Below are 12,599 nucleotides of genomic sequence, written 5' to 3'. Positions count from 1 at the left end.
TTTAAAAATGGCTGCTAAACTTAGTCTTGAGCGAATACTGTTTGCATTCAACAGATATCCCCTGAGGGGGCCCATGACATTGTGAAAAATGTTACTGGGATTGTACCATAGAAACCAAAATGTCGGCTGGACCACAGGTAACCTTTCAGATCATTACCTGTTTATTAAGTGTATACCAGCATATGAACCTTTCTTGCATTTTATTAGGAACCATCTGCACGAGCACGTTATATAAAGTTCAACTAGGATCTTTACCATTAGCTTCATTTACCTGTAATTGGTATAAAGAAAATACTGATGCCAAATTGTACCCGTGGGACTGTCAGGCTTCAGAAAGTGATGAGCATATCCCTTTTTTTGTAATGCATACAAAAACAAGAAATTCATTGGATTAGACCGAACTGTCGTATCATTGGGCTAAAAAAAAAAAGCAAAATGCCTTAAGGATATGTAAGGCCGACACCTGTGACCGTGTTGTGTACTCAGTTGCAAGCCACTTGCTCCCCATATGGTCTGCCAGGATGAAAGCTGTAGGGCTGAAAGGCACTGAGGATTTGTAGTTTGGCCTTTAGACATTAGACAGTCATGAAAATTGTGGAGTCAGCTTCTGGGTTTCGTTTTTATATGTTTTCACTATGTACTTACTGTACTTTTAATATTTGTTATGAAAACAATTTATTGTCGACTTTTCAATAGGACTGTTATAACTATTTTTTATCTATTGCATCTTTATTGGCTCGTTGGAGCCGAAATAAAGGAATTTATCTATTTATCTCTTACTATTTCAAAGCAAAGCACCACGTCAATCGACAGGAACCAGAGTGTGTAGATTACTGTGCCTCGATCAGTTCATTAATACCATTTTGACAGCCGTTTTCTAAACACTGCCCCACACAGTGACAATTACCACGGTTGTTATAGGTTTACTAACGAGAGATCCGAAGAGAACTTGTTCCAAACTCCGTGCTTCACTGTTCGTTGTTCAAATTGTTTGCACTCTTTTCCCCCTTCTGCGTGTAATTGGATTAACAAAAAGTTCTGTTTGTTTAAATTTTCTCTTTATTAAGAGCAGCCAAAGCATTAGTCAATGAGAAGCCAATGATAAAACATATGATCATCCAGCTCACCCAAAAAACAGAAGCTTGATTGATCATAGATGGAAGAAGAGAAGCCACTACTCATCAATTGAATCGATTCAATCAACAGTTGAGGCTTTTGCAAAAACAGGAGACTTCAAGATTAAAAGTCAAACGTACCCTCTCACATCCCTCTCTGATTCTACACTCTGCTGCTTTATCTGTTTAATCCAAAAAGTAGCTTAATAGTGCTATTGAATCTGTCCCAACACTTTGCAAGGTGTTTCAAGTGGCAGAAATCTCCTCTCACTAGTGCACTAGCTTGCCAGGGTCACACCAGGACAAAAGGGGAAAGGCTGATGAAGCAACCAGCAGGTCTAATAAAGATCTTTGGAGCGCAAGAGAGAGTGAGCTAGTGCTTAAGCATCCAGGGGAGGGACACAAGCACACCTCAACTGTCATTGTTGCTGCTGTCGAAGTTATACGTGATGCTTCTGCTAAGAGGTTAATAGATGTATTAAAAGTGGTTGTAGGAAAGTACCATCTTGCCTGGCATGTTACCCCCATATTTCACTGTATATATGTTGTTTTAGTTGTATGTGTCACTGGGACCCTGCCAGCCAGGGCCCCAGTGCTCATAAGTGTGCCCTGTATGTGTTACCTGTGTTATGACTAACTGTCTCACTGAGGCTCTGCTAATCAAAACCTCAGTGGTTATGCTCTCTCATTTCTTTCCAAATTGTCACTAACAGGCTAGTGACCAATTTTACCAATTTACATTGGCATACTGGAACACCTTTATAATTCCCTAGTATATGGTACTGAGGTACCCAGGTTATTGGGGTTCCAGGGGATCCCTATGGGCTGCAGCATTTCTCTTGCCACCCATAGGGAGCTCTGACAATTCTTACACAGGCCTGCCACTGCAGCCTGAGTGAAATAACGTCCACGTTATTTCACAGCCATTTACCACTGCACTTAAGTAACTTATAAGTCACCTATATGTCTAACCTTTACCTGGTAAAGGTTGGGTGCTAAGTTACTTAGTGTGTGGGCACCCTGGCACTAGCCAAGGTGCCCCCACATTGTTCAGGGCAAATTCCCCGGACTTTGTGAGTGCGGGGACACCATTACACGCGTGCACTACACATAGGTCACTACCTATGTGTAGCTTCACAATGGTAACTCCGAACATGGCCATGTAACATGTCTAAGATCATGGAATTGCCCCCCCCCCCATGCCATCCTGGTATTGGCGAGACAATCCCATGATTCCCCGGGTCTCTAGCACAGACCCGGGTTCTGCCAAACGGCTTTTTCAGGGGTTTCACTGCAGCTGCTGCTGCTGCCAACCCCTCAGACAGGTTTCTGTCCTCCTGGGGTCCAGCCAGGCTTGGCGCAGGAAGGCAGAACAAAGGACTTCCTCAGAGAGAGGGTGTTACACCCTCTCCCTTTGGAAAAAGGTGTCTGGGCTAGGGAGGAGTAGCCTCCCCCAGCCTCTGGAAATGCTTTGATGGGCACAGATGGTACCCATCTCTGCATAAGCCAGTCTACACCGGTTCAGGGATCCCCCAGCCCTGCTCTGGCGCGAAACTGGACAAAGGAAAGGGGAGTGACCACTCCCCTGACCTGCACCTCCCCTGGGAGGTGCCCAGAGCTCCTACAGTGTGCTCCAGACCTCTGCCATCTTGGAAACAGAGGTGCTGCTGGCACACTGGACTTCTCCGAGTGGCCAGGGCCAGCAGGTGACGTCAGAGACTCCTTCTGATAGGCTCCTCCAGGTGTTGCTAGCCTATCCTCTCTCCTAGGTAGCCAAACCTCCTTTTCTGGCTATTTAGGGTCTCTGCTTTGGGGAATTCTGTAGATAACGAATGCAAGAGCTCATCAGAGTTCCTCTGCATCTCTCTCTTCACCTTCTGCCAAGGAATCGACTGCTGACCGCGCTGGAAGCCTGCAAACCTGCAACAAAGTAGCAAAGACGAATACTGCGACCTTGTAACGCTGATCCTGCCGCCTTCTCGACTGTTTTCCTGGTGGTGCATGCTGTGGGGGTAGTCTGCCTCCTCTCTGCACTAGAAGCTCCGAAGAAATCTCCCGTGGGTCGACGGAATCTTCCCCCTGCAACCGCAGGCACCAAAGAACTGCTTCACCGGTCCTCTGGGTCTCCTCTCAGCACGACGAGCGAGGTCCCTTGAACTCAGCAACTCTGCCCAAGTGACTCCCACAGTCCAGTGACTCTTCAGTCCAAGTTTGGTGGAGGTAAGTCCTTGCCTCCCCACGCCAGACTGCATTGCTGGGAACCGCGTGTTTTGCATCTACTCCGGCTCCTGTGCACTCTTCCAGGATTTCCTTTGTGCACAGCCAAGCCTGGGTCCCCGGCACTCTAACCTGCAGTGCACGACCTCCTGAGTTGTCCTCCGGCGTCGTGGGACCCTCTTTCGTGACTTAGGGTGAGCTCCGGTTCACTCCACTTCGTAGTGCCTGTTCCGGCACTTCTGCGGGTGCTGCTTGCTTCTGAGAGGGCTCCTTGTCTTGCTGGGCGCCCCCTCTGTGCCTCACGCAATTGGCGACATCCTGGTCCCTCCTGGGCCACAGCAGCATCCAAAAACCCTAACCGCGACCTTTGCAGCTAGCAAGGCTTGTTGGCGGTCTTTCTGCACGGAAACACTTCTGCACGACGTGGGACATCCATCCTCCAAAGGGGAAGTTTCTAGCCCTTGTTGTTCTTGCAGAATCCACAGCTTCTACCATCCGGTGGCAGCTTCTTTGCACCCACAGCTGGCATTTCCTGGGCATCTGCCCACTCCCGACTTGATTGTGACTCTTGGACTTGGTCCCCTTGTTCCACAGGTACTCTCGTCAGGAAATCCATCGTTGTTGCATTGCTGGTGTTGTTGTTTCTGGCAGAATTCCCCTATCACGACTTCTGTGCTCTTTGGGGAACTTAGGTGCACTTTGCACCCACTTTTCAGGGTCTTGGGGTGGGCTATTTTTCTAACCCTCACTGTTTTCTTACAGTCCCAGCGACCCCCTACGAGCTCACATAGGTTTGGGGTCCATTCGTGGTTTGCATTCCACTTCTATAGTATATGGTTTGTGTTGCCCCTATCCCTATGTGCTCCCATTGCATTCTATTGTGACTATACATTGTTTGCACTGTTTTCTATTGCTATTACTGCATATTTTGGTATTGTTACATATATCTTGTGTATATTTGCTATCCTCATACTGAGGGTACTCACTGAGATACTTTGGCATATTGTCATAAAAATAAAGTACCTTTATTTTTAGTATATCTGTGTATTGTGTTTTCTTATGATATTGTGCATATGACGTTAGTGGTACTGTAGGAGCTTCACTCGTCTCCTAGTTCAGCCTAAGCTGCTCTGCTAAGCTACTTTTTCTATCAGCCTGAGCTGCTAGACACCCCTCTACACTAATAAGGGATACCTGGGCCTGGTGCAAGGTGTAAGTACCCCTTGGTACCCACTACAAGCCAGTCCAGCCTCCTACAGTGGTGATTTATTCAAATGGGGAAAATAAATCAGTTAGAACAGATAAAACAAGATTTTGGTCTGTAGAAGTCTAAAAGGGTATGATGACTTCAACTGTGCTACTCAGTCCTACATACCTTGATAAGAAAGATGGAAATTCTAGAATAAGTGGAGGAGGACAACTGGGCTTTCCTGGTAAGCTGCAGAATGGAAAAAAAATACATATAGTCTCAAAAAAGTTGGCACTACTGTGTGTGGGTAGAATCACATCTCAAGATGTTATTGAAGTGACATTATAACCCACCCGTTTGCACTCCATTAGAGCCAATCACTTGTCCTCCTGTCGAAAGAAGTGTGAAAAAAGAGCACCACTGACCCATACATATTATGTGGCATTAGGGGAAAGTCATTATATTTTAAGGTAATTATTATGAAAAATCTTCTGGAGTGCAGGGATAGGGGTACATAAATCCTCTTTGGTATGACTGTTTCGCCTTCGTTGTTAGTTTGGTATCACAAAATATGGCATCTTTTAGGTATGGGAAAAATAGTACATGATCTTAGTAGATTAGAGAGTAGTTTTCTGATGATACGGAGCAGGCTGTTGTCTTTCTTTAGTCATTATACTTTGCTGAAAGTATTAAGAGCACTGCCCCTAAGTACATTGCACGACCCCGTAAAGTTATCAAGAAGGTAATTGAGGGGCCTAAGGAATTGTATTTTATGAAGGTGGAGTAGAGAAGAGTTGCTTATTGGATTCTGTCAAAACTTTCAATAAAAATCTGTTCAAACATAAATTCTGTCTTCGCTAACCACTGATGCCTATCACCATGCATACCCCTTGCAGCCTCTATTACCTTTCTTCCACTCATCTGTGGTATCCTACGCAGCGTTCTTAGGTCCTCCCCTTCTGTCCTATGCTGCCTTCACTTACCATCTTCCTAATTCTACCGCTATCCTACTACCTCCTCACGTTCGACTTTAAGTCCGATTTACTTGTTGCTTCACATTTTCAACCCAAGTTCCAGTGTCAACCCTCCCCTTTCCACAATCATTGTCATGTTGCTTCCCCTCCTCTGTATGCTTCACTTTCTGTTTACGCGATTATTTATTCCCCCGAGCTCTCATCAGTGTTTTCTAACCCTCAATTTTCATGACTTCGTAGATGAGATTTTGTTAAAATGTTTTCCCACTTCACCTGACTGTGTAGTTACTGTTCTGCAAGCTAATTTTTCTTTAAAACATTCCATAAATCTCTATGTTCTATGAATTCGGCTTTGTAAAACTGCGAAATATACGTACACAGGGTCGTAAAATATACTACCCCAGAGACTTACTACCCTCATTTGACATCAGAAGTCAGTTCACAGGTATCCTTGCTGCTCTGGCTGATTATGTTTTTTCAAAACGTTATGGGCAGCTTGCTTGCTTAGAGACATGCAGAGCCTGGAGTTTTGCTCTAAGTGCAGCGCTGGTTTCTTTTTTACCACTGAATGCTAAGACAATTTACCCTGAGAGAATCATCGGTGCTGATTAGATGTTATGCCTACATAGGATATGGTGTGTCGTTGACCGGGAGGCTCCAACGACTGTGTCTCAGCAAGGTGTTATTGTAAACATACTCCTTTCACCTTTATTATTGGGGTATCGAGCGATTAGTAGAGGTTGTCAGTGCGTCTCATCTTTAAAAAGATAGAGGATCACAATTCAATTCACCCAACAGACGTGATGTATTGGAAGAGTAATAATGATGAAAATGTCAGCTCTAGAAATAGGATTTTAAAGAGCCTCATATGCAAATCTTTTAAATGGTTGCAAACCTTGCGATTGATTAAATCAGAGGGTTTGTGGCTGTAAAAAAGCATTTTTCGTATTTACTATACCCACTTACCAATTCGAAAAGTGTTCCCGAATCGGTAAATGGGTTTAGAATTAGATTACGAATTGTAGTTTTTAAGGGGAACGTGTTGTGGTCATCCCTTCTAAATTATAATGTGTGAATGATTTGCAAACCACAAATCATTAACAAGTCTTACAAGTTGAAGTTGTGGCTGATTCACAAATGGGAAGAGGATTTTTAAATTCAGTCCTATTTCCATTAAGAAAAAATTAGCTGTATTTAAAAGAAACAGTGTTCTTTATTTAAACACACTCACAGAAATGGTCTACTGCCCCTCGCAGGCTACCAGCCCTATGACTGGAGACACTCACGGTGTGCGGTCCCCAATTTCGACCTGGATAATGAACATTAATCAGACAGGTAGTTCTGTGACACCCCGTAGCCCCTGTGTTTCACTGTTATTTGAACCGACCTATTTACACATAGGTTGGTTCACAAAATATGTTATGTGTAGAAAAACTGTACATAATCTGCAGCCACTTTTTGTCAATTAAATAATAGTACCTCGCGCTTTTAATTATTTTGCAGTGGTAAGTATTTTGCCTGTCGGACTGAATGGCTTAATCAAGTCCTTAGGGATAATGTATAAATACAAGCTCTATCAACCTTGTGCTAAGATATTTTAGTAGATCTTATTAGACCCGTGTACTTTTGTTTTTTTCAGGGTACTGTCAAGCAGTTGTTGGTGTTCTCAGAGACTGAGGGAAATCCAGTCATTTTGGATGTCTCTCAGAGTTTCCTGGCTGTTGCAACAGATTTGGCTCATTTTAAAGTCTTTGATCTCTCTCGCAGGTACTTGAATTTCTTGAATAAGAAACGTTAATTTCACTGTATTCGTAACTCAGCACAAAATATATGTTTTTATTTACATGTTTGAGTTCTTTTATTTTACAAAATGCAGTGGGACAGAAACACATACTTCACATGGACCTATCAAATAAGAAAAAAATGCCACAAGTCCTTATGTAATATATCACAGTCCCCCAATCCACTCTCCAGTTTTACCGTTGTGAGGGCCACCAGGACAGTACAATAATGGAGGACCAAACTATGCAGTGGGGTGTCTAAGTTATGAGGCACACAAAGGAAAATTATGTAGAACATTACCTGGAAATATTTAGAACTGTTTGAGCCAGAATTAACAACATTTCATGCCAAATTTGGTGGCCTGTGCGGTAAATCCATAATTACGCAGTAAATGCAACAGCCACAGAATTGTTTACTTTGACTGGCCATCACCATTGCCCATAGTTTTATTTATATACTAATCATCAGATTTAAACAAAGCCTAACCATTCTAATAATTAGTGCACAGTGTTTGCCTCACCAACACTGTAAATGGTGTGATTTCAAAAACCCTACATTCATAACTCCATAACTAAGTATTGTTTTCAACCTTCACTTCCTGTTTTGAGTAAACGTATCCCTAGTTGAAAAAACGCGCTTTCTGTGCTACCTACCTACCTAAAAATAAACATAGAATCTAAATACATTATGGGTAACATGTAATATGGTTCTATGTTGCCGTCTCAGATTCTGTTAGCATTTTCAAACCATTTAGTATTCTCCTTCAGATCTTTCTCCACTATATCTGATAGAGACTTCTAGCTGCAGCTTCCTTACCTTAGAATTCTCTGGCGTCCGCTTCGAATCCAGAGTTTTTTCTGAGCAGTACCCTGCGCGTGCCGTCGGGCGGCGTCGTTCAGATCTGCGTGCGTCGACCAGCTCCGCGTGCGTCGCCAGTGTCGTTGGAGCCGTCTATGACGTCACGGTTGTCTATATAGATGCCGTCTCGGCGCGCGTACGTCAGTTCTTTTCCTTCCGCGCCGGTTAAGCGCAGTTTTGGAAAGAGCTACCCTGCTTTGACGGTTTGTCGACGCTTTTTTGGCTGTTTGGAGTCATGTTTTCGAAAAAGACAGGATTCAAGCCATGTGGTGCATGTCATCGCACCATGTCGGTGACGGATCCGCACTGAGTTTATCTTTGGTGCCTGGACAAGGACCACGATTCCACCTCGTGCTCCGATTGTCGGGCCATGGCGCCGAAGACCTTGAGGGAGAGATCCCTTAAGCTTCTTGTGGCGCGACTCCGTGGAGGTCACGGTCTCGCAGTAGGAGGAGGTCGCGGCACCGCTCCCGGAGCCCCAAGTCCTCTTCCTCGCATTTGAGGTCATCGGAAGGTAAGAGGTACAAGAAGAAGAAGAAGTCCAAGCGGCTTCGTCTTCACCACGCCCGATGACCGACGAGGCGTCTAGGGAACATCGACGTTCCGAGCGCGGTTCTGTGGAGCCGTCGCTAGGGTCGACTCTGCGTCTTCCCCCCTTTCCGAGGACCGGATCGACCCCCGCTCAAATAAAAGAATTCTACGAGGCCACGCGTCTCGTTTTTGAGCGGGCTGTACCCTCGGGTGGGTCTTCGGGCCCGGCGGGGTCAGCAGGGCCCCCTTCGGATTCGACGCTAGCGGCTTCGGCCTCGGCGCCATTGGGGACGTCAGGATCCGATAACGGATCTGGACCGGTCTCTCATCGGCCTCCTTCGGCGCCGGGTCCGACGCCGACGATTCCGCCACTGCCGCCCACCAGTGGCAGCCCCATCCTTATTCCGGATGATCCAGAGCGAAGTCGTACGACGTTGACTCCGACTTCGACGGAGCCAATACGGCCCAGATCATTGTCTGAGCCTTATTTGAAACAACCAGACGCAGGAGAGGATTAGGAGGGGTCTGAGGACCCTTTAGAATCCGGATTGCAGCAGGACTGGTCTGAGGATCTAGGGGAGATCAGTGGACTGGACACATCTCCAGATACTGGTATGCTCTTTCCTCCTAATGTGGCTTCAGAGGAGGGGGCTTCTTTCGCTATGGCGGTGCGTAGGGCAGCTGAGGTCTTGGACCTAGATTTTCATACAGTGCCAGTCAGGACGAATATCCGGACAGAAGTGCTTCAGCCAGGGGTGTCAACATCGGAGGCTCTTACAGAAGTCCTTCTGGGTATGTGGTCCAAACCCAGCACAGGGGCTCCTGTGAATAGAACGGTCGGCCGCCGCCATAGACCCGCTCCCAGCGACCCTAGTTTCCTGACACAACACCCCACTCCTGAGAGCTTGGTTGTCCAAGCCTCTACTTCCCGTGGTGCCTTCCCTTCCGCTCCCCCGGATTGGGAATCCAAGAGGCTGGATCAGCTTGGGAAGAAGATGTTTTCTTCCTCCAGCCTGGCATTGAGGTCTGTAAACACCTCTTGCCTATTGGGCCGTTATTCCCATACTTTATGGGATACGGCGGCGCAAGTGCTGCCCCAGGTCCCGGAGGGCGTACGGGACACTCTCACCCAGGCTGTGAAGGATGGGAGAGGTGCAGCCAAGATTACAATCCGCTGGGCAGAGCGATTTCATCATCAGTGGCCCTACGTCGCCACGCCTGGCTACGTTCTACTGGTTTTTCAGGGGATGTCCAGTCCAGCTTGATGGACATGCCCTTTGATGGCTCTCGCCTTTTTGGCGAAAAGGCAGACTCCGTGCTTGAGAGGTTCAAGGATTCTCGAGCCACGGCCAGATCATTGGGCCTTTCAGCGCCGGCACGACAGCAGTCTGTCTTTCGCCCCTTCCGAGGCTTCGGGAGGGGCATGGTACCACGCCAGCCACAGTTTAGCCACCGTCCTCAGGCTTCACAGCATCCCGGAAGAGGACGTGGTTGTGGTACCATCAGACCCAGAGGGTCTGGCCAGAGGTCGGCCGCCACACAGCCCCCCTCCGCTGCGCCCAAGCCCTCCTAGTGTGGTTCTGCGGGATCATGTCCGTCCAGTTGGAGGGAGGATTCGTTTTCATCTCCCTCACTGGCTTTCCATCACCACGGACAAGTGGGTCCTGCAGATCATACGGAAGGGCTACTCCCTTCCCTTCCAGTCTTTTCCTCCTTCTATCCCTCCGACAAAGGAATGGCTGATGGAGGACCATCTGGCTTTGCTCCGCGAGGAAGTTACAGCTCTCTTGGCCAAGGGAGCCATAGAAAGAGTCCCAATATCAGAAGTAGGCAGTGGTTGTTATTCCCGCTACTTTCTGATTCCCAAAAAGAACAAAGGCCTTCACCCTATTTTGGATTTAAGGGACGTCAATCTCTTCCTCAAGAAGGAGAAATTCTAGATGCTCACTCTTGCTCAGGTTTTGTCTGCCCTAGACCAAGGAGACTGGATGGTAGCGTTGGATTTGCAGGATGCATATTTCCATATTCCTATCCTGCCAAGCCACAGGCGTTACCTGCGGTTCAAGGTGGGCCACGAGCACTTTCAGTTTACCGTGCTTCCTTTCGGTCTCACCAGTGCCCCTCGGGTGTTCACAAAGGTGATGGCGGTGGTGGCAGCTCATTTGCGCAGGTCAGGGATTTCAGTCTTCTCCTACCTGGACGATTGGCTGTTGAAGGCTCCTACCCCCAAGGCTCTCGTCACCCACCTCCAGACGACGGCGGACCTCTTGCATTCGCTGGGGTTCACTCTAAATGTGCCGAAGTCACACCTGACTCCCTCTCAGAAGCTCTCTTTCATCTGAGCAGTTCTGGACACAGTGCAGTATCGGGCTTCTCCGCCCGATCAGCGGGTTCAGGATATTCAGGTTATGATTCCGATGTTTCGGCCTCTATCCTGGATCTCGGTGAGACAGACTCTGAGGCTGCTGGGACTCATGGCTTCCTGCATCCTGTTGGTCAAGCATGCCAGATGGCGCAAGAGGGCTCTGCAGTGGGACCTGAAGTTCCAATGGGCACAGCATCAGGGAAATCTTACCGACGTGGTTCAGATCTCGGAGAGGACTGCAGAAGATCTGCAGTGGTGGTTAGTGAACCGTGAGTGGGTCAAGGGCAGACCCCTCTCCCTTCCCCAACCAGATCTAACGGTAGTGACAGATGCGTCACTTCTGGGATGGGGCGGCCATCTGGGGGAGGTGGAGGTCAGAGGTCACTGGGCTCCGGCGGAATCTGGGCTCCACATCAACTTGTTGGAGCTTCGGGCGATCCGGCTAGCATTAAAAGCATTTCTTCCTGTTGTGAAAGGGAAGGTGGTGCAGGTGTTCGAGGACAACACTACCGCAATGTGGTACTGCAACAAGCAGGGCGTTGTGGGATCGTGGACCCTTTGTCAAGAGGCTTTACGCCTCTGGACATGGCTGGAACAGCAGGCAGGTTCTCTGAACGCCAGAGCAGACGAACTCAGCCGAAAATGCTTAGAGGATCACGAATGGTGTCTCCATCCGGAGGTGGTGCAAGGACTCTTTCAGTAGTGGGGAGAGCCTTGGTTAGATCTGTTTGTCTCCGCAGAGAACGCACAATGTCAGCAGTTTTGTGCTTTGGAGTTTCCAAGGGGGCTATCGCTAGGCGACGCTTTTCGCCGCGAGTGGAGTTCAGGCCTCCCGTACGCTTTTCCGCCTATACCACTCCTGCCCAGAGTTCTCAAGAAAATCAAGAACGACTGGGCCCAAGTAATCCTTGTGGCTCCGGATTGGGCACGGAGAGTTTGGTATCCAGAGCTTCTCAAAATGAGCATCGCTCCTCCAATCAGGCTGCCTCTTCGGGAGGATCTTCTATCGCAGCAGCAGGGGAAGGTTCTCCACCCGAACCTGTCAACTCTGCGCTTTCATGCGTGGAGATTGAGCGGCGACAGTTGATGGTTTATGACCTCCCTCCCGAGGTCTGTGATGTCATTCTGGCAGCCAGGCGTCCCTCTACTAAGTCGATCTACGCCTGCCGTTGGAAACGTTTTGTTTCTTATTGTTCAGAGAGGTCTATTCATCCTCTTTCTTCTTCTCTAACATCCTTTTGTTTATTTTGTCTCTCGCCCAGCAGGGTTCCTCCTTGGGGACTCTCAAGGGATATCTTGCAGCCTTATCGGCTTTTCTTCAGTTGCCTGATCAACCATCTCTGTTTAAATCACCTATAGTACAGAGGTTTTTGAAAAGGCTTGTACATCTGTTCCCGCCTGTGCCTTTCGTTATGCCCCAGTGGGATCTTAATTTGGTTCTTACCTTCCTTATGTGTGCTCCTTTCGAGCCTTGCATAACTGTCCTCTCCGGCTGCTCACTTTTAAGACAGCCTTTTTGGTGGCAATTACATCTGCCAGGAGAGTGAGTGAGCTGCAGGCTTTATCTT

General features: G+C 47.6%; 1 protein-coding gene across 5 annotated transcripts in view; it reads left to right on the top strand.

Moving 5' to 3' along the window:
* Positions 1 to 12,599, top strand: part of IFT140 (intraflagellar transport 140) — a 1,792,511-nt gene that overhangs the window by 728,631 nt on the left and 1,051,281 nt on the right. For all 5 annotated transcript variants that reach the window (XM_069210629.1, XM_069210628.1, XM_069210630.1 and 2 more), the window contains one exon: positions 7,135 to 7,262. In XM_069210629.1, coding sequence (XP_069066730.1) covers positions 7,135 to 7,262 — 128 coding nt within the window. The remainder of the gene's footprint in view (positions 1 to 7,134; positions 7,263 to 12,599) is intronic.

Source organism: Pleurodeles waltl, chromosome 10 (assembly GCF_031143425.1).
Source record: "Pleurodeles waltl isolate 20211129_DDA chromosome 10, aPleWal1.hap1.20221129, whole genome shotgun sequence".
In the NCBI taxonomy this organism is placed as follows: Eukaryota; Metazoa; Chordata; class Amphibia; order Caudata; family Salamandridae; genus Pleurodeles; species Pleurodeles waltl.
Note: the sequence above shows the minus strand (reverse complement) of the source record. Positions and strands in the feature narration are given on the sequence as shown.